At 43.1% G+C, this 21,824-nt stretch overlaps 1 protein-coding gene across 2 annotated transcripts in view; it reads right to left on the reverse strand.

Annotated features, from left to right (window-relative positions):
• Window positions 1–21,824, reverse strand: part of ADAMTS12 (ADAM metallopeptidase with thrombospondin type 1 motif 12) — a 391,880-nt gene that overhangs the window by 18,077 nt on the left and 351,979 nt on the right. For both annotated transcript variants that reach the window (XM_030927984.1, XM_030927985.1), the window contains 2 exons: window positions 14,714–14,866; window positions 3,016–3,192 (listed from right to left, as the gene is read on the reverse strand). In XM_030927984.1, coding sequence (XP_030783844.1) covers window positions 3,016–3,192; window positions 14,714–14,866 — 330 coding nt within the window. The remainder of the gene's footprint in view (window positions 1–3,015; window positions 3,193–14,713; window positions 14,867–21,824) is intronic.

The raw sequence follows: 21,824 nt of genomic DNA on the forward strand, positions 1-21,824 counted from the left end.
TCTCTGACAGCCCCAAAGGGGGCACACATTTGCAATACAATTTTGTTTGCCTCATATTAAAATGAGATTTAGTCTTCCTTTTCCACTGCATAAAGTTTTAGAATTAAATTTGTCCATAGTAGGAGTAATAAAATGGATGGATTCACTCAGGACTTAGATGCATTGGCTGTAACACTCATAAAATAAATTCAAGATGACAAGTCAGACTTCTAAAAGGGTAGAATTCTGAAACATGTCAGGTTTTTGCTTACTAGAATAATTCTATAAGATACATTATCTCATGTGCATGAGTTTTTTTAGGAGGAAACAAAATAATTCGCCAAGAATATTTGAAAAGTTCTTTGAGTATTTTGAAAAGCACTTAGAAAAATCTTAGTTTTAGCATGGCTACAACAATAACAACAAGAAAATTATGGCTGTCTTGCAAACATCATGTCCATCACATCAGGTAGTATGTGTGTGGTAGTATCATGAAAAACAGGGAAATTATATGCAATTAATCTTTTCTGCTCGATAAAAGAACTAATGTAGCACACCTTCACAATATTCCAGCTTTGAGAATCAACATCAACTTTTTCCCACTTATTCAATCTGTTTTTAACCCCATCTGAGGAGACAGGGAGAGGAATTCCACATCTGGGGTTCTTGTGCATACCTACCTATGTGCACACAGGTTCAGCACCACCTGGGCAAGTAATTTCCAGGAAAATGGGGTCAAAAAAGTGGTTTTCAAATGTTCCTCAGACCAGCAACTTTAGCATCTTCTGAGTATTTGTTAGAAATGCAAAATTTCAGGCCCCACCTCAGATCCCCTGAACTGGCCATTCTGGGGGTAGGACCCATCCATCTGTGCATTGACAAGCCCTCCAGGTTGTCCTGAAGCATGATAAAGCTTGACTACTACTGGTGTAGAGATGGTCCCACAGCTAAAATGCATCTGCCATGGAGGGTAGTCGGGGCGGGCCGATAGCCTTGCCAGATGGGTTCATAACATTCCCAGGATGGCAATCAGCACCACGGGCAGGGAAAGTACCTAAAGATGCCCAGTTCCTTAACAGCAGCTCCGGGTACTCAACTGACTTTTACATTTTCTATCTCTACTGCTGCTTAAGAGGGAACTCTACCACTTTTGTGGTTTGCTCAAAACAGGGCAGTTTAGAAAGAAGGGTGACAGAAGGGCTTCAGGGAACAGGCTCCTGATGGGGATCCTAGAAGCTACTGAGGAAACAAAAGAATAGATCTTTTTCATAACCAGAAAGATTTGATTGCTCATCTTTGATCGCCTGCAAATGCCATTTCTCTGACAGGGCAATCTAAGCTCCTCTCTGAATTCCTGGATTGTGGAAGCTGCTGCCTGAACAGGTCCAGGCCAGGCTCAGTACCTATGGAGAGTTTGGAGGTCTGGGTTCAGAGCCTGGGAGTAGCAGGCACTTCATGTACTCCGGAAATAGGCAGAGGAAGGAGGATGAAGAGGGGACAGTGGTGGCTGCTGCCCCAGAAAACTTTAGGTAGTGGCCCAGAGCCTCAGGAATCAGTGTGGATGCTTGGCCGGTGGGTGGTAAGTAAGTCGGGGCTCAGTCCTCCACAGGCTTTGACACTAACTCTGTAGCCTCAGGTTGGGATTCTTTGCCTTCCCTTCACTGGCGCATGGTAAGTGCCCCGCAAAGTAGTTATTGATTCATTCTTTCTCCTTAGTTCACTTTTTGTTCAATGCCTATTGGGCTAAGTTCCATAGCACAGCAGGATCAAAGATGGGTAATCAAAGATGAGCAATCAAATCTTTCTGGTTGGGAGGCCGGGCGCGGTGGCTCAAGCCTGTAATCCCAGCACTTTGGGAGGCCGAGACGGGCGGATCACGAGGTCGGGAGATCAAGACCATTCTGGCTAACACGGTGAAACCCCATCTCTAATTAAAAAAATACAAAAAACTAGCCGGGTGAGGTGGCGGGCGCCTGTAGTCCCAGCTACTCCGGAGGCTGAGGCAGGAGAATAGCGTGAACCCGGGAGGCGGAGCTTGCAGTGAGCTGAGATCCGGCCACTGCACTCCAGCCTGGGCGACAGAGCAAGACTCCGTCTCAAAAAAAAAAAAAAAAAAAAAAAAAAAAAAAACTTTCTGGTTGCGAATGCCTTGTGTTTGAATTAAAACTCCATTTATTTTCTCATTGTGTGTCTCAGGTACGTTTCTCAACCTAAGTCTCAATTTCTTCCCCTATAAAATAGGATTAAAAATGCCTACCATCCAGGTCATGGAGAGAATTAGACCAAGTATTGCAGGCAAACTGCCTAGCTCCTGGACGCACTCAAAATATGCGGGCTTCCTTTTTTAAATTTTTATTTTTTGGTCTTCTTTCTATCATTTGTGGATGTAGTTGGGAGTGTTTTAGCTGTTGAGATATTTAAACATTTGCCTGTTGAAAACTGAGATCATCACACTTCACCAAAGAACTTCACCAAAGTAACCTTGTTTTCATGTGTCAAAGTAAAACTAAGACCCAGCAGAGCCAGGGCCCTCATAAAGAGAGCACACACACACACACTCACTATTTGTACAATGATCTGAGAGACAGAAGAGATGAAACTCTAATATTATACTGTGTGGAAAAGATAGGGCTGTTTCTCCCAGCCTGACTGCAGAAGCCTCAGAGAGGCATGTTAGGCTCTGTCTGCAAATGGCTCTCATCAGACTCGTCCTTGTTCAGATAATCCCATTGTATTCATTTCCCCAGCAGGAACACCAATTCCCTGGTATATCCATTGGGAGACCAGATTGCAACGTAACACTGAACTGTTGTGATTAAAACCATAACACATTGTCTTTTCCATGGAATTTTTTCACCTCCTCAAACTGTTAGACCCATTCGGCTTCCCAGATACAGGGTTGGGTCACTGAACAGAGGCCAGTCATTGGCAGGACACAGGTGTGGTCTTCCCTGATTTCTACACTTAGGCAGTAACACTGAGATTCATGGCTTGCCAGGTTGTGTGAAGACATCTCTCCCTTTCTGGGGGCCATACCTGGCTCCAAGGCTCCACCTGCCACACCCCACAGGGCTCGGGGTTACAGCTCATGCTCAATGGGGGAGGAATGCCGGCCAGGAACTGGCAGTGAAATGGCCTCAGGTTCCGGTGGTCCCGGCTGTCCACGCACTGTATCTCGCGTATCTTGAAGCCCCCACTGCAGTTTCTGGAGCACTGTGTGGAGAGCAAAAGCAAAGGAGATCTCTGAGTCATTGGCATCAGGCCTCCCTTCCTTCCCCTCAGCCGTGGAGGTGCCAGGCATCCAGTCATAAAGGGGGGTTAGGTCTAGTTCCGGTGAACCCTGCTTTCACTCCCACACCACAGAGCAGGAGGCACCCCAGCAGCTCCTGATGTCGGGAAACAGATGCATAGGAGTGTGCGGGTTTTGAGGGCCAACAGAGGTGGGTGAGAATTCCAGTTCTGCCACTCACTAGTCATGAGCCCCTGGGCCTGTCACTGAAGTACACTGAGCCTCAGGTGTCCCATCTCTAAACTGGGATCATAACTGCTACCTCGCAGCTGTGGGGAGATTATAGACCCTGGGGCTGGAGTGCCTGCTGGTACAGCATCTGCCCCAGTGGGTGGCCATTCCCTCTGGAAGTCACTACTTACTGGAGGCAGAGTGGCCTGCCTATCCCTTCCCAGGAGTAGGCATTGCTGCTAAGCCTTCTCCATCTTTCCTTAAGAATGCTGGTTTTCTCTATGATGCTGGATGCAGAATAGGTTACTATGTGTCTCTCATGAAGGGCCTTGAGTAGGGAAATAAACTGAATCACTACTCAGTGGTTTGACTTATGGGTGTGAGCAAAGGCTGTCCTTGCCCCCACCCTCACCATTCTTCCTGCAGCGCCATCACCTGCAGCCATCACTGAGAGTCTTCTCAGCACTTGCCCCGGATAGCCACTACACAGGCGCTACTCACTCCCCTCCTCTCTGACCCCACCCGCTGTGCAGCAGCCCAGGTTTCCCAGCAGGCTGCTGACTTCCTTTGGACGGTGATAAACACTGATGGGCCTGGGTCACCTACAACCAAGTTTACCCAGCCTGTTCCAGAGTGCTGCTTTTGTTGACTCTCTGACCACTTGGATTTTGGCAGTTCCCTACTCCCCCACCTATAAAGATTTTATCTGATCATAACTTGAGCGTCTGGGACTTGCTCTCTGGTCTGTTTAGAACTCTAGTGCTTGCCATAGCCCTTCTGCTTATCTTCCCTCTGCAGCCTGGTGTCTCATGGCCAGACCTGGCCAGACGGGTCTTGTCACTGCCCACACTGAGGTGGGGAACTGAGGTAGGTGGGATGGAGGCTAACATCTGTGCTCGTCAGCCCAGGTTCTTCCCCAGGTTCTCCTCAGCTTAATACCATGTCCTTGGGGTTCCCATGTCCTGAATGTTCCTTCCTCTATTCTCTGCATTACCCACTACTGTTCCTTTTTTTTATGCCTCAGTTTCAGTGGCACTTCTTCTGAGAGGTCCTCCTGGAATACCTGATCTAAAGGAGGTGATTTCTCTTGTAATTTGTCTCAGCTCCTCTTCTGTTTTCATTCCATAAAGCTAAACTGCAGAGCAACTTTTATTGATTTTGTCCATCCTTTCTACTATCCATCACTGCCATGAAAGCACAGCCTGCCCTGCCCTGTTCTGCATCACACCATGGGTCCCTAGCACAGGGACGGGCACAGTGTAGATGGCCATTATGAAGCTGTTGAATCAACATTGAATTATGAGAAAATGCCAGCTGGAAGGGCTCCTAATGGGCTAAAGAGATCTCTGGTAATTACAGGATAAATAATGTGTTTCTTTACCCTCTGAATCCTTCCATCAATGATCTCATTGGCAGTCTTGGCCAAGGAAACAAGTCACCAAGAAAGGGTGTCCCTTGCTGTAAGGTATATTTTCATCTGGCTCTTCTCTCTGAAGGGTAAAAGACCACACTGTCTTTCTGGCTATGGTGGAATAGCCATGATTCTAGGGCTGTGGTTGAGGAAAGAAAATTCTTCAAGACTTTTCGGTAGACATAGACCCCAAAACACTGCTCCCCCTTCTTCCTCTGATTGGCAGATTTCACCAAGTCACCTGACTTCCAACATTGGTCTGTAGCTTGGAAACACATGGGCCCATGTGACGAGGGGGCAGATTGATGCTCTGATACTTCCATAAATCAAGTGTGTTTAGGTTATCAGAAAAAAGCAATACTTGCTAACAGCTTCCCAAAAGTACAAATGGAAAACTTTATTTTCCTGCCACACAGGAAACACACAGAGAAAAACAGTAACAGCAAGCTTAAAATTTACCACAGAACAAATGAGAAAGCATGTGAATAGCTTCCACTCAAAGCAACTATTTGTCTGACAAAATAAATTTCCAGGAAATAGCACATAGTTAAAACAAGAGTACTTTTTATTAGGAAAAGGGGACATAAAATAAGCATAAAATGAGACTTTACTTTTTTATTTTCCATTTGTTGGTATAATCTGTTATTCCTAAATTTATTTGTCAAATTAGCATTACTCTTTTGTCAAGAGCATGTTCACATTCAGTGGGAAATAAAATTTATTAATACGCTGAAGTCAGTAATGGAAGACACTCACTAAATCTATGATTATTCCATTCCATTTTCAAAAGAGCCTCTGATTCTGTTAGCAAGAGGGAAGTGACAGCATATTAAGTCACTCCAGTCCTAATGCTCTTTTGCTTTTGTGTGCTGAATGACAATTGTGATATTCATTTTCTTATTGCCTGAGAGGAGGGCCATTTGTATTCCTGTTTTCCTAATGTAAAGCCTGCAAATCAGACTAAGGACAAGAGGCAGGCTAATGAGAACAGAAAGACTGGCGAATGCCCTGTTGAAACCAAACAGGTCTGATAGAATCCAGTTACCACATCACTATATCAGTTTGTTTAACTCCTGTGATTTGCAAAGCAAACTGAGTTAGAATGAAAAATACTCTTAGCTTACTGGGGCCACTGGCAGAGGTAAAATGAAATCGAAATGTTTTCTTTCTTGTGCTATTTTTTATTTATGAAGTCTTCCTAATACACTTCCCAGGTTGGACTCCTACAGAGTGTTCAGAGAAGTATAGCACAACTAGCAAACATAGGATTGGGGAACTAACAGACCAAATCCATCTATGACCCTGGCATCAAGTGGCTATGTGACTGCAGATTAATCACTGTACTTCTCTAAGCCTCCATTTCTCCATTGGTATTCGAAAGAGGATAAACTAGATGATTAAACTATCACAGCATTCTACAGTGTCATAAACGTATGAGATCACTGAGTTTGTGCTCTGTTTTGATTTCAGAATACTTTCTTCCTCTCAAAGTTATACATCAAATACTAAATTGGGATATGGAAAGAATTCCTTTCTGACCTTTTCCTTATGCTAAACACATTCATAAGACCCTTAAAATAATTCAAAGATCAGATAGTTGTAGGTGTGCAGTCTTATTTCTGGGTTCTCTATTCTGATCCATTGGTCCATGTGTCCGTTTTTTTTACCAGTACCATGCTGTTTTGGTTACTATAGCCCTGTAGTATACTTTGAAGTCTCTTAGCCTGGTGCCTCCAGCTTTGTTCTTAAGCAATTACAATAAAAGCAGAAATTGACAAATGGGATCTATTAAACTGAAGAGCTTCTGTACAGCAAAAGAAATTATCAACAGAGTAAACACACAACCTACAGAATGGGAGAAAACTTTTGCAAACTATGCATCTGACAAAGCTCTAATATCCAACATCTCTAAGGCACTTAAATTTATACCCAAAAACAAAAAAACCCAAAAAACAAGCAACCACATAAAAAAGTGGGCAAATGACATGAACAGACACTTTTCAAAAAAAGACATACATGAGGTCAACAGTCATATGAAAAATAGCTGAACATCACTGGTCATTAGAGAAATGCAAATCAAAACCACGATGAGATACTATTTCATACCTGTCAAAGTGGCTATTATTAAAAAGTAAAAAAATAACAGATGTTGACGAGGCTGTGGAGAAAAAGGAATGCTTGTACACTGTTGGTAATAGAGTATATTAGTTCAGCCATTGTGAAAGACAGTGTTGGTGATTCCTCAAGACCTAAAGACAGAAATACTATTTGACCCAGCAATTCCATTGCTGGGTATATACCCAAAGGAATATATATTATTCTGTAATAAAGACACATGTACACATATGTTCACTGTGGCACTATCCACAACAGCAAAGACACGGAATCAACCTAAATGCCCATCAATGATAAACTGGATAAAGAAAATGTGGTAATATACACAATGGAATACTATAAAGCCATAAAAAAGAATGAGAACATGTCCTTTGCAGGAACATGGATAGAGCTAGAGGCCATTATCCTTAGCAAACTAACATAGGAACAGAAAACCAAATATCACGTGTTCTCACTTATAAGTGGGAGCTAAATGATGAGAATACATGGACACATGGAGGGGAACAACACACACTGGGGACTAATGGAGGGTGGAATGTGGGAGGAGGGAGAGGATCAGGAAAAATAACTAATGGGCACCAGGCTTAATACCTGGGAGATGAAATAATCTGTGCAAGAAACCCCCATGACACAAGTTTACCTATGTAGCAAACCTGCAATTGTACCCCAAACTGAAAATAAAAGTTAAAAAAAATTTATTCCAAAAATTCCAAGCGGAACAGCATCAAAATTCATGGGTCTGCCTGTCCCTCTCCCCATCCCACTTTCCCCTCATTGAGCACTACTATGTTCCAAGTTCTGTATCTCTACCCTAAGTGGTTTGCAATCTAGCTGGGGCAGGGGAAGTCACATAAATGAATAGAAGAAATAAAGATTACAAGCCATAGTTATCTACAATCTAGTGAGACACAAAGGAGGACACAGTCAACTTCACCTGAAGAAGTCAAGGATAGCTTAAATAAAGGAGTCAAAGCTTGAGCTGAATCTTAATGAGTAAATGCTCACGTGACTGGCAAAATAGTGTGGGGGACATTTGAAGTGGCGGCAATGGCATGCACAGAGGCTGTGAACCCACACGGCTTGACTAGGAACAGTAAGTTGGTCAGAATGCTAGAGTAGGGGGTAGGGGTAGACAGAGAAGATGGGCAGAGGCCATTATGGAGAGCCTTGTGGTGTGGACATTGGTGGTCTTGGGGTCATTTCTTATGTGTTCCTAAAGGCTTCCATTTAATTGGCACTTGTCTAACCATTTCTTCTTGAGAATCTCTTAATCTGAAATGCTCAGGGATGTCAAGAGAGGGTGATGGTTTAGATACAGAAAAAAATTGTATCAAGAAGAAAACTGTTGGGAACAAGCCCCCCCAAAATCTGGCCATAAACTAGCCCCAAGACTGGCCATAAACAAAATCTCTGCAGCACTGTGACATGTTCATGATGGCCATAACGCCCATGCTGGAAGGTTGTGGGTTTACGGGAATGAGGGCAAGGAACACCTGGCCTGCCCAGGGCAGAAAACCGCTTAAAGGCATTCTTAAGCCACAAACAATACCATGAACGATCTGTGCTTTAAGGACATGCTCCTGCTGCAGTTAACCAGCCCAAACTATTCCTTTAATTGGGCCCATCCCTTCGTTTCCCATAAGGGATACTTTTAGTTTATTTAATATGTATAGAAACAATGCTAATGACTGGCTTGCTGTTAATAAATATGTGGGTAAATCTCTGTTCGGGGTTCTCAGCTCTGAAGGCTGTGAGACCCCTGATTTCCCACTTCACACCTCTATATTTCTATGTGTGTGTCTTTAATTCCTCTAACGTCGCTGGATTAGGGTCTTCCCAACCGAGCTGGTCTCGGCAGAAAATAAATGCAGGGATACTCAGTGTATGATCCACCTTTCTGGCTACTCGATTTTTGCCTTCATAGGATAGAAGCTCTCCTATAACATACAATCCTAGGTTTGACTTTTGCACACTGGACTTTAGTAAATGTTTTTGGGAACATGCTGTGTATGAAAGTATGGTTTGTCTGTATTTAGCAAAACAAAGGCTATTCCCCCATTTTATTCATTTGTAAAACTTCAGGTCCATAAAATGCAGCACTGCCACAGACAATCTGTAAAATTCAATAAACATGGAGACAAGAACTAGAATAAGACAGAAGGACTAGTTAGCAAATACATGAAATCCAAGGCCATAAGGAATGGCTGTCACTTCCTGTTACTTTCCAGCAAATAACTTAGATGATAAAGTTACCGCTAAAATAAAATGGCAACATTGCCTATGTGGGAAGACAGATTATTACAAATAAAAGGTAAAAATCTTTCTGATTCATTTCAGAAATAAATCAAGATCTGCTAGACTCAACTATGAAAAGGGCAATGTTCATTCTAACAGAAGTAATAAAGGGGTTGTCAAATCAGCAGTTCCCAAAACTTCAGAAGCAGCAGACAAAATGTCAGTGAGGAAGTGTGTGGAGCTGCCGATGATGCATGGCTTTGCTGTCAAACCCAGCTGAGGATTTTTCAAGCTCATTATTATCTCTTACTACATTTCTTCCATCAGAAGAATCGCTTTTTCTCCCATATGAATTTTTTTAAAAAAATGGGGTCTCACTCTGTTGCCTAGCCTGGAGTGCAGTGGCAGAATCTTGCTTGGCTCACCACAACCTTTGCTTCTTGGGCTCAAGTGATCCACCCACCTCAGCCTCCTGAGTAGCTGAGACTACAGGCATGCGCTCTACCAAGCCGGGCTAATTTTTTGTATTTTCAGTGGAGATGGGGTTTTGCCATATTGCCTAGGCTGGTCTTGAACTGCTGAGGTCAAGTGATCACCTGCCTTGGCCTCCCAAAGTGCTGGGATTACAGGCATGAGCCACTGCGCCTAGCCGCCCCCATACAGATTTTAACATTCTGAAACTGGCATGTGTCCTACAACTGATGTACATATTAGTTGTGTAGTGTTTCATTTTTTTCTGAAAAGTTGTAGTTAAAATGACATAATCCCCCAGGTGACAGTTTTCTTAGAATTGAGACTATTTAGTATTAGTTTTGTGATCAAGTATATATTGATGATTTAAATACTCTAAGCCCTAGTTTCCTTAGTGGGAATTATAAAGTCCTGTATTATGGTAAAAATAAAATTGTTTATCCAAAGCTTCCATGCAATGTCTGGCACGTGGCAGCACTAGCACCCACGGTAGGTCAAATCCTCCAGAGTTCAGGAACATGTTGAGCACCCTGACTGTGTAGTACTGGGGAGTGAACACTTTCTCAGGTCAATTTCTCCATTGGCAGGGCTTACTTCACTAACCTGTCCACAGGCCTCCTGCCCCAAGCCCAGGAAGCAAGAGATTAGTAAATGTCCAATAGCCAGCCCTAACCTTTACCTAGAGCTTGACGTTTGTCCAGGTCCTTATTTGAATGGTCTTTTATCATGTACAGAGTTCATTGCATACATTTTCTCTTTTGATCCTTACAACAATTCTACAAAGTAAGTAGAGGCAATATCATCCACTTCATTTCAGGAATGAGAAAACTAAAGCTCCTAAGTAGTTAGATGAATGGCCAGTGTCACGTGCTGATTAGTGACAGAGTAGGGTTATCATCCCAGATACGTCTGATTCCAAGTCAAGCCCCTCTGGGATTCAATACTGCAGAATTGCATTTTTACAAGACTGGCTCTGGGACAAACCTGAGGATGACAACCTTGATTTTGTTTCAGACAGATTAGTGCATGAAGAGGAAGCAAGCCACTGTGATAAACTACTTCCAGACACTGGAAAGGTAGAGATCTGAATGTCTCGGTCCTCTGTCATGTTGTAAGGAACATGGCTGTGGTTTGGTGAAGGATAGGCCGAGGTAGGCTGCTTACATCCTGTGTGACTCAGCAAGTTTAGAGTGCAGGTGTGTAACTACACTTGTTATCACAGCCATGTAGCCCTAACATGGGAAGGCCATCACTTGGCTCTAAGCCACTGTTGTCTGCAAAAGGTATAACTGCCCTGTTTGACACTGTGCGGTCATGCTAGCACCAAGAGAAAGAGAGAGAGCCAAAGCTGTCCATCTGCAAAGATGGACAGAGGGGAGCCAGGACACAGCTTGACTCGCTCATGCCCAGAGAGAAAGAAAGAGTTAAGCTGCTGACCCTGAAAGCAAGGGAGAGTCAGCCGTGCAGCTGTGTGTGGGAGCCAGACTAAGCAACCGAGACGGGGCGGGCAGTGTAAGAAAGCTGCTGATGAGAGTTGGTGCTGAATAAAATAATCTTTCACCAGCCTACGTCCCCTGAGTGTTCTTTCTGCTCATCCACCCACTCCCTTCAGACTGTAACATGACCTTTGGTATAGTCATAAACCTGACATATGTATATGAGAAAATGTTCACAGCCGTTCTATCAGGCTTCATCAAGAAGTATGGTATTAGAGAAATAAGCCAGTAAAATAATTGCAATCCAGACAGCAATCACAGTGGTAAAAGTTCCTGGTGAGTAACCTGGATGCCTCAGGTATGATACCTGTGGGTTCAGGTGAGGCTGCAACATACCCCGTCATCCTATGAGAATTAAAGTGTTTCTGGATCTGGAGGAGAGATTGCTGGAATAATGCAGAAAATTCCAGTTAAAATTATAATTTTTCTTTCTGAGAAAGTATCTGTGAAAAGGCAAATGATCAGTTTGGCAGAATCTAAACTCTCTGGATATTTAAAGGCAAAACCAGGGATCCTCTTTCCTCCTCTAGATTTTGGAGGTCTGTCACAAAGACAGCAGAAAAGGCCTATCAGAATTAATGAAGCTGAGAGGGAAGGCCTTCAAATCTTTCCTAGCCCATGATGTGGACTTCAGACATCCATATGAAAAAGGGGTCTCCAGCTACTTGAGGCTGAGGCAGGAGTATTGTTTAAGCACAGGAGGTTGAGACTGGAGTGAGCTATGACTGGGCCACTGCACTCCAGTTTGGGTGACAAAGTGAGACTTCACCTCGAAAAAAATATTAATTAGAAAAAGGGGTCACAATAATCAAGATTTGAGATAAAATTTAAGTTAATATCTCTAGGAAAGACAAGCCATGTATGTCAGGAGTCCCCAGTCCCCAGTCTGTTATATTTCAGCCTGTTAGGAATCAGGCTGCACAGCAGGAGGTGAGCATCAGGTGAGCAAGCAAAGCTTTATCTGTATTTACAGCTGCTCCCCATCTCTCACATTACTGCCTGAACTCGACCTCCTGTCAGATCAGCAGCAGTATTAGATTCTCATACGAATGCAAACCCTGTTGTGAACTGTGCATGCAAGGGATCTAGGCTGCACACTCATTATGAAAATCTAATGCCTGATGATCTGTCACTGTCTCCCATCACCCCTAGATGGGACCGTCTAGTTGCAGGAAAACAAGCTCAGGGTTCCCACTGACTCTACATTATGGTGAGTTGTGTAATTATTTCATTATATATTACAATGTAATAATAATAGAAATAAAGTACACAATAAATGTAACGTGTTTGAATCATCCCAAAACCATTTCCTCAGTCTGTGGAAAAGAATTTTGTAGAGATCACAAAACTGGTCTCTAGTGCCAAAAAGGTTAGGGACTGCTGATGTGTGCAATACCCATAACAGAAGTCAGAAAATCAAAAACCAGGGCAACTGACAATCAGTAGTTAAATAGTGTCTTTGATATAAGGTTTATCTATTATCTAATAAAAGAGAACTTTCTTTACTGGTAGGAATAGAGTAATTTTGAGGATTAGAGTTTAGATAGAGCAGTTACCTCATTCTAGTTGAATTTGATGATGTGTTAGAAATAACTCCTACAAAACCACTCAGGGCACTACAGAGATTCATCAATATATCTGCAACCCTACAGGCCATGAGAGAGAGAGAGAGAGGCATGAGAGAGACCCTATAGACAAGGCAAGGAGTCAAGCCAGGCTTTCCTTAGGAGGCCGGACCCCAGAGATGAGCTTGCTGATTCCTCATCCAGGGTTTGCACTGGCTAGAGTCCCTCAGGCTGGAGCTGACCTTTTCAAAACGCAAGCTATTTCACACATCTGTCCTTTTCATGAGCCATGTAATTTCCAACGAAATGATTATTCCCAGTGAGAAGAAAGTGGAACTTTAGGACTTGGTCAACATTTGGCAAGTTCAGGTATATGAGATGTTTCTTGAGATTTCTCTGGATATGGAAGGGAAGTTGTAGCCAAACTTGCAGTCCTTGTTGGATCCTGAGTTTGTTATGAGTTGGAAGAGAAATAAAAAAACCCAGTATTGATCCTTGAAAGAAAAATGATATAAAAAGAGAAAGATGGTGGTAATTTTCTCAAGGAGTAGCCTCACAACCCCTTTCTTCCAAAGACCAGAGCCTTGCTTTGGGAAAGGGTCCTAAAGACCAACCATCAGACAGGAGCATCCCATGTTCCTGTCTGATGGTAAGTCTGCCAGGAGAACTAGAGACAGAAATGCCCAGTGCAACACCTCTGGGTCCTGTTTGTCTGGGGACATGAACTCTTCACTAGATGAAGAAATGAATGTCTAGAGTGATATCAGCTTCCCTAAACCTCTTGGATAGCTCTTTCTTTTCCTTTCTCCTGTGTCTCAGTTATCAAGAGGAACCAGCTCCCTGGAGAGAAGACAGGGGTTAACCAGGCTTCCTAGGGTTGAGCATGTATGGCAAACAGGTATATGCACAGCTCACACCTCTGTACTCCCTACCTGCCAACTGGCCCTCGATCTCGCCGCTGACCAGTGTCTTATAGCCCGGAATTATTCCCCAAGGGCTGGCTAAGCCCTAGTACAGCCATGATAAGCAGATCAGGCCTAGTTAGTGTCTCAAAGCACCAAGGTGTACTAATCTGAAAACCTGATACATTCCTTTCACAAGGAACTATGCAGACAGCACAGCAAAATGAGTAATCACAGTAAGATTGGCAAAGATGGTAAAATTGCACTTTAAAAAGATCAGTATGGTTGGGTGCGGTGGCTCACGCCTGCAATCTCAGCACTTTGGGAGGCCGAGGCAGGTGGATCATTTGAGGTCAGGAGTTCAAGACCAGCCTGGCCAACATAGTGAAACCCCATCTCTACTAAAAATACAAAAATCAGCCTGACGTGGTGGTGGGTGCCTGTCATCCCAGCTATTCAGGAGGCTAAGGCATGAGAATTGCTTGAACCCGGGAGGCGGAGGTTGCAGTGGGCCAAGATCATGCCATTGTACTTCGGCCTAGGTGACAAAGCGAGACTCTGTCTCAATAAATAAATAAATAAATAAGAAGATCACTGCGGGGAGTATGCTTTTAAAGACCAATTATTCTTTATATCTCAGCTTTCTTTTCATTTTGGGTCTGGAAGATTAAACTGTATTATTTGCTTTGTAAAGCACAGGTGATTCATGATTTAATTATATACGTGATAATATAGGATTATTCATTAAAATGCTAAATTGAAGTAATATAGAAATAGCATTGCATGCTAGAGAAGCAACTAATAACCCAAACTTAACTTTTCTGGTTTGTCTTGTAAGAGAAAGGTCAGGTAGGTTACCACATGTGGGTTAATAAAAACTGTACTTCTAAGACTTTTGTGTAACTTGAAGTAGTCCTATGGTAATGCCCATGATTTACTCATCCCTGATTTCATAAGAGGCAAAAGGGAAGCAGAAAGGTAGAAAAAAAACGACTTTGGCAAGTGCTTATGTAAGATTCCCTCCCCAACGCATCCCCACCTTCTCTACCTCCAAGACTCTGCCAAGCCTGATAAGTTACCTTGCTCCAGTTTCCCACTTTCCAGCCAGCACAGGGACGGAGGTGGCATCGCTTTGCTGGGTCAGGTCTCTGGATGGCCGCACAGTCGGAATCCATCTGGGTGCTGCACTCCACCCTTCTCCAGTAGGCCCCCAGACCACATGTGGTGGAGCACTGTGGCAGGGAAGGAGAGAGATGACAGAGGCTGAGTGTCACCTTCCCACACATGCCCCATCGCTGGGATCCTGGAGTCAGTTCTTAGTCCCGGCTGCTCACTAACATTGCCTGTAGAGCTTTTTAAAAATTACCAACACTTGGGACACCCCACTTACACAAATTAATCTGAATCTCCTGGGGTAGGATGCAGGGATGCTCAGTATTAAAAATAACTCCCCAGCTGATTTTAACAAACAACCACGGTTGAGAAACTGATTTGTATGTGGAAGAAAAATTCAATGCAAATGGAAATTTGCTTCCCTTTAAAACTTATCCTGGCAGGCCAGGTGCAGTGGCTCATGCCTCAGTCTTTGGGAGGCTGAGGCAGGAGGATCCTTTGAGCCCAGGAGTTTCAGATCACCTGGGCAACAGAGAGAGAACCCATCTCTAAAGAAATTTAAAAATTAGCCAGCTGTGGTGTTGTGTACTTGCATTCCTAGCTACTTAGGAGGCTGGGTGGTGAGGACTGCTTGAACCTGGGGATTTGAGGCTGCAGTGAGCTATGATTGCACACTGCACTCCGGCCTGGGTGCCAGGGTGAGATCCTGTCTCAAAAGAAAAAAAAGTTAATTATCCTGTCATGATTGCCCAGGGGGCTGCAGAGAAGCTGCCACATTTCCTACGAATGCTGTTCACAGTGGATGTCAGGTCTAGGTGTCTGCCCCTTGCCTCTCCTCTCTAACACTGAATGATACTATCTCACCTATTTCCCTCCATGACAAACCTGCACTGTAGACTGGTATCACTATGGTGTAGATGAAGAGACAGGCTTTCAGAGCTGACCTGCCCAAAGGGTTTTCTGTCTCTAAAACCCAGAACAATATTTGTTACAGTAGTGCTCCTCAAACCTTAGGGACCATATGAATCATCTGGGGACCTTGCTAAATGCAGATTCTGATTCAGTAGATCTGGGGAGGGGAGGCGATTGTGCCTTTTAGCAAGCTCCCAGGTGCTGCCGATGCTGTTGGTCCTCATATCACACTTGGAGTTAGAAAGATGTTATAACATGATGCTTTTCATCCCTCTATCCACTGGTGGTGAACTCAGTTGCCTTTTGCCACACATACAGCTCATTCCCCTCAAAGTGTTTTTGTTTGTTTATAATTCTTAAATATCTCAGGTTTAGCAGGGGGTCACTTTGAAACTATGCAAATGTCCACCACATAATTTGTTCCCTTTTATGTACCTGATTCTTTCCTGTAACTGATTTTTCTTGCATCCCCTCTCCGCTGCTCATCCTTATTAAAAGGGGCTGTTTCTGGACGAGCTAAACACAGTGCTGAACTAAAAAAAAGACAGGGTGGAGGTTCCGTCTATGACATGCTTAAGGTTTGATAGGCTGTAAATAAAGACCAGACTTATGTTTCTCTTGCTGTATCTTCACTCTCCATATAATTTTTTTTTTTTTTTTTTTTTTTGAGATGTAGTCTTGCCTCATTGCCCAGGCTGGAGTGTGGTGGCATGTTCTCGGCTCACTGCAACCTCTGCCTCCCAGGTTCAAGCAATTCTCCTGCCTCAGCCTCTCGAGTAGCTGGGATTACAGGTGCGTGCCACCACACCTAGGTAATTTTGTATTTTTAGCAGAGACAGGGTTTCACCATATTGACCAGGCTGGTCTCAAACTTCTGACCTCAGGTGATCTGCCCTCCTTGGCCTCCCAAAGTGCTGGGATTACAGGCATGAGCCACCATGCCCGGCCTTCACTCTCCATATAATTTTATGTTTCATTTTGTGCACGTTCTTGTGTTATAACACATATATAACATAATAGAGTTCTTAGGTAGATAATCTGTAGATCACAGAAAGAGAAAAGTAGAAATTATTTTCTACTACATCATCATCTTTTCCAAGTGGGTCATTTATAAAGGTAATATATTCTCCTCCTTAAAACTCTTTAGGATTTGATTTCTTTTGTTAAGTTCCTAGCACTTTCTCCTTTGTATCATATTATGTATCTAGGTAATAGAGATAACAGCTGAAGTGCTATAGATTGATTGCACTAATGGCCTGCGTCATTCATACTTCCTTAAACCCATGCTCTTTGCAAGGGGACTTTGTAGCTTCTCTCATCCAGAGGTGGAATTTATTTATCCAGCTCTTGAATCAGGGCTGTTCTTGTGACTTGCCTTGGCCAACAGAAAGCAGTGGATGATGCTGTTCCATTTCTCAAGAGTTGGTGCTTTCCATTCTTGCTCTTGGACCCCTGCCTCTGCTATGAAAGTAAACCTGGGCTGGCCTGCTGGAGGATGAGGGCTCATTACACCCAGTGACCCTGTGGTGACTGACTAACCAAGTCAAGGGTCAGTGTCCAGGTGTTCAGAACTGGAACTGATGTTCGGGGTCACATCAGCACCATATGAACACTGCTCTGAAATGCTGTGGAAAATTGTGCTGTCACTTCCATTCTATACGACCACAGTTTACAGTTAACTGACTGGCCCAAGGGATCTGACTGAATGATGAGGCAATTCAATGACAGGTGAGTCTCTATCAAAATAAGAGCTATACCCATGCACGCTGCATAGCACTGAAGTACTCTGTTTTGTAAATATGGATCAGAGCAAACACTTACTGAGTACTTCCTATGTGCCCGACATTCTTCTGAGTACCTTGCATAGAGTTATTCCTTTTATCTCCTAAGTCATATGAGTTGGGCATTATCATCATCCTCATTTCACAGATGAGGGAAATGAGGTAGAGTGAGGATGTACAGCTGGTAATTTACTGAGTCAGGACTAAACCCCAGAAAGTCTGACTTCAAGGTTTATACCTACTTACAGTGTTAGCTCAGCTTTTATATCAATTACTTAATATTTGAAAACACAATTAAAGGAATGTGCTGTGTCCAGTGGGGCTGTGGACAGACTCCCACAGGCCAGAAGATGGGAGGACATTGCAAGAGCGATTTCAGATCACACCCAAGGAACTTTATAAATCACTTCCCGTTTTAGGGATCAGGAAAAGCTTTGTGTAAGATCAGACTCAAAGCTTGATCCTGAACAGGTAGGATTTAAAAGGGCAGAGGAGAAGGGGAAGGAAATTCCGGGGAGAGGAAGCAGCATGAATAGAGACCCCAGACTGGGAGAGGCAAGAGGTTTAAGGCAACTGAGCTGTTGAAGCTTAGCATGGATGAAGAAAAGTAGGAGGCAGTACGTTTTGAAAGCTTGATTATGTAAGCCTGGGAAGGCTGTTGGATATTGGGTTACAGTAGATTTTATCTGAACAAGTATGAAATGAGGCGATATCAAAGACTTATGTGCAGGGGTTTGGAATGATTAGAATAGCTTTTTGGAGGATGAATTTGGCAGACTGACGTCTTGTGCAACGGTGTGTGGAAAAGATAGGAGAAGGGAGAGGCTGGAGGTGTGTAGACCAGCAAGGAGGCAAGGGCAGGTGTTCTAAGCAGGAGTAGTAACTGAGGTCCTTCACTCTCATCTATTGGGCACCATTGGCATTTGGGACTCAACAATTCTTCCTTATAAGGGACCTTCCTGAATGTCACGAGACTTTTATCATTCATGCCTCTCAGACATTGAATGCTAGTTGCAGCCCCTTCCCCACATTGTTGTAACAAACAAAAGCATCTTCTTTCATCTGTAAATTCCTCCTACCATCAGATTAGAAACCACTGGGCCTTAGACTAACAGAGGACATAAAGAGGAGAGGGCAGGAATGATGAGGTGACACTGACTTGAAAAACGATTACAATTTCTTTTTCTGTAGGACAGAGGAAAATTGATACAAATGGTGATTCTATGGGCTCTAAGATGCGGTGAATGGGAGATAAGTGACTCATTATGGAGAGAGGCAACCCCGAAGAAATAGCTTCAGGAACAGGCAGAAATAAAAATCAAGGACAGTGAGGAACTCAAAACTCAGAGTTTTCATTCTGAACCATGACCTCTCTGACAGTTATTTTTTATTATTATTATTATTATTATTATTATTATTATTATTATTTGAGACAGGGTGTCGCTCTATCATCCAGCCTGGAGTGCAGTGGCTCGAATTTGGCTTACTGCAACCTCTGCCTCCCGGATTCAAGTGTTTCTCATGCCTCAGGCTCCTGAGTAGCTGGGACTACAGGCATGTGCCACCAAGCCTGACTAATTTTTATATTTTTTGTAGAAACAGGGTTTCGCCATGCTGCTCAGGCTCGTCTTGAACTCCTGACCTCAAGTGATCCACCCACCTCAGCCTCCCAGAGTGCTGGGATTACAGGTGTGAGCCATTGTGCTGGCCTTCAGTTCTATTTATTAAACATTTTCTCTCAAAACATGCACAAAGGGAGCAGGCACCACGCCCTGTCACAAGGGGGAACTCCTGCCGAATGCGGAGCTCTGTTCTAGTAATAGTCTTTACAGCTTTGAAAACTCTAGAATCTGAGCCAATATTCTTTTTCCAGCCAAACTGCCAGGAATTAATAGCTGTTAATGGTTCCACAGCTGCTGCCAGGTTTTTTTTTTTTTTTTTTGGTGAGCTATAATGTATTCAATAATAGTTTATTTCTGTCAAAGTCAGATACTGACGTTTGAGATAGAATTAATTCTTTGTATTTTGATTTATTATAATCAAAATGTGTTAATTAACCTTTGAGCTCAAACAGTAATCATAGTTGATGTGTACTTTATTTTGGCTTAGTTTGCATGGATATAGTAATGTCTCATTAAATCAATTGACATTTATCAATTAATTAACATGTATTAAATATTCTCAAGCCAAAATAATTAAAACACACTTAAATGCCATAATTCCACAACTGCTCTGGGTTTTGGTGATGAATGAAAAGATAAGAGGATGGGGAAAAAAGACTAATATCTGGGTGATCATACAACCATTTTGTTTTTAGAGACAATTTCAGTTCATAGGAGCACCATCCAGCAAACAAAAATTCAAATTAAATAGTTGATTCAAATTGAATAGCCAATGACAGTCAATTCAAACGGAATAGCCAAAAACCCAAATCGAATAGTGGTTCATGCCAATAATCTCAGCACTTCGGGAGGCTGAGGCAGAATTTTGCTTGAGGCCAGGAGTTCCAGACTAGCCTGGTCAACGTAACAAGACTCCTATCTCTGCAAAACATAATAAAAAAATTATCTGGGTGCAGTGGTTGGCGATGATAGCGATGAGCTATCATCAAACCACTACACTCCAACCTGGGTGACAGAGTGAGACCCTGTCTCAAAAAAAAGTCAGTGAGTCAGTGACAGACTCCTTCTCTTCTCCTCTCTCTTCTTCCTTCCCCATATCCAATTATTTACAAACCCCAATTTTAAGTTCAAATATATATCAGATATATTTTCCCCTCTTCATCCTGAACATTCTTCTTATAGTTCTCATGCCTCATCTGGACTATTACAATAACCTCCCAATAGGTCAAAATCCTCATTGCTTTGGAATAGGCTCCCTAGAGTCAGCGGCAGAGAGTGCTAGGTATTCGCCATGATCCTCTTTCTTCTTCTGGGCACACAATTGGGTTGCATTTCCCAGCTTCCTTGAGTTTGGTTTGATCTTGTGACCTAGTTCAAGACAATGGAATGTAGGCAGAAGTGATTTGTCCCACTTCAAGGCTTGGGGCATACAACCTCCTGCCGGAGTGCCTCTATGCTCTTTTCCCTTTCTGATTGACTGGGATGGTGTCCCCAGGGCAAATTTGATGATGGGAAGATGGTAGAGCCATTGTCAGCCTGGATTCCCAAATGACTGCACCATCCTCTACCATCAGCACTGCAGACTGGAATCACCTTGTATTGCCACATGACTGATAAGTCAACATCTCTTCTGGTGAGCCATTACTTGTTGGGCTTTATTTGTTACAGAAGCCTAGCCCTCCTAATGTGTGTGAGTGTAGACAAGTGTGATTTCTAATTACATAGGCATACGCACACATGTCATTTGTATTTTAATGGTTCTGATGTCAATCCTACACGTATGCCTTTTATCGCCTACTCTTTCATATTCTGTTTGACCTAGGCTGTTTTATTCTCATGGCCCACAGTGTCATTAATTGTAAGTGCTTTCAGACCTTATCACCATTAACTAAATATCAAAATACAAATTAACTAGTAGCCTCCACTTCCACAACTTGTTTTCTTTGTTTCTCAGTCCACAGAAGCCACACACTATCTAAACCGCGTCGACTGAAGGAAGACAGTAATCCTGCTTATCTGCCCTTTAGGGATACCATGATTTAGGAAGAAAATATATATCTTGAGAGTACTGTTTGACAGGTACTGGCAGGTGCCTCTCCTCAGTGTTCCCTCCGCATTCTGTAGGGCATGCTGAAGCACAAGTAGCTGGACTGCCTTTAGGGGAATCTGAACACTATCACTTCAAAAACACCTAAACAGATCCATTTTGTTTCAAAACATCTAGCCTGGACCCACTGTGGTAATAGAGGGACAATTTGCCCCTGTGAACTCAAGTAACCATGAGTGGCCTCAACGTTATTTTAAATAACTTTCTTGTGAACTATATGATATTCTCATTTGTCTACCCAAGGTCACCACATAACTGGCATTACTTTCATATGTAATATGACCAAAGAAGAAACAAATAAAATCAAAGACACAGAGGATGGTAATATTTTCTGATTTGCAGAGCCAGGGGTCATGAGTTCTGAAGTCCATCTGTCTGAGTTCAAATCCTCGTAGCTCACAGGTTTGTACGATTCTGGCTAGCCACTTAAATTCTCTCAGCTTCAGTTTCCTTGCCTCTGCAATAGGGAAAATACTACCAATCTCCTGGGACCGTGGTAAGGATTAAATGAGAGAATTTACGCTCATTAGCATAAAATCATGCTTATAAAGCCTGATGCATTCTTAGGAAGGAAACTGATTAGGAAAGAAACAGGACTGAAATGTCAGGAGTCATGAGACCCACTCATCTCCTTCCTTCAACAAATTGGCTTACT

Source organism: Rhinopithecus roxellana, chromosome 3 (genome assembly GCF_007565055.1).
Source record: "Rhinopithecus roxellana isolate Shanxi Qingling chromosome 3, ASM756505v1, whole genome shotgun sequence".
In the NCBI taxonomy this organism is placed as follows: Eukaryota; Metazoa; Chordata; class Mammalia; order Primates; family Cercopithecidae; genus Rhinopithecus; species Rhinopithecus roxellana.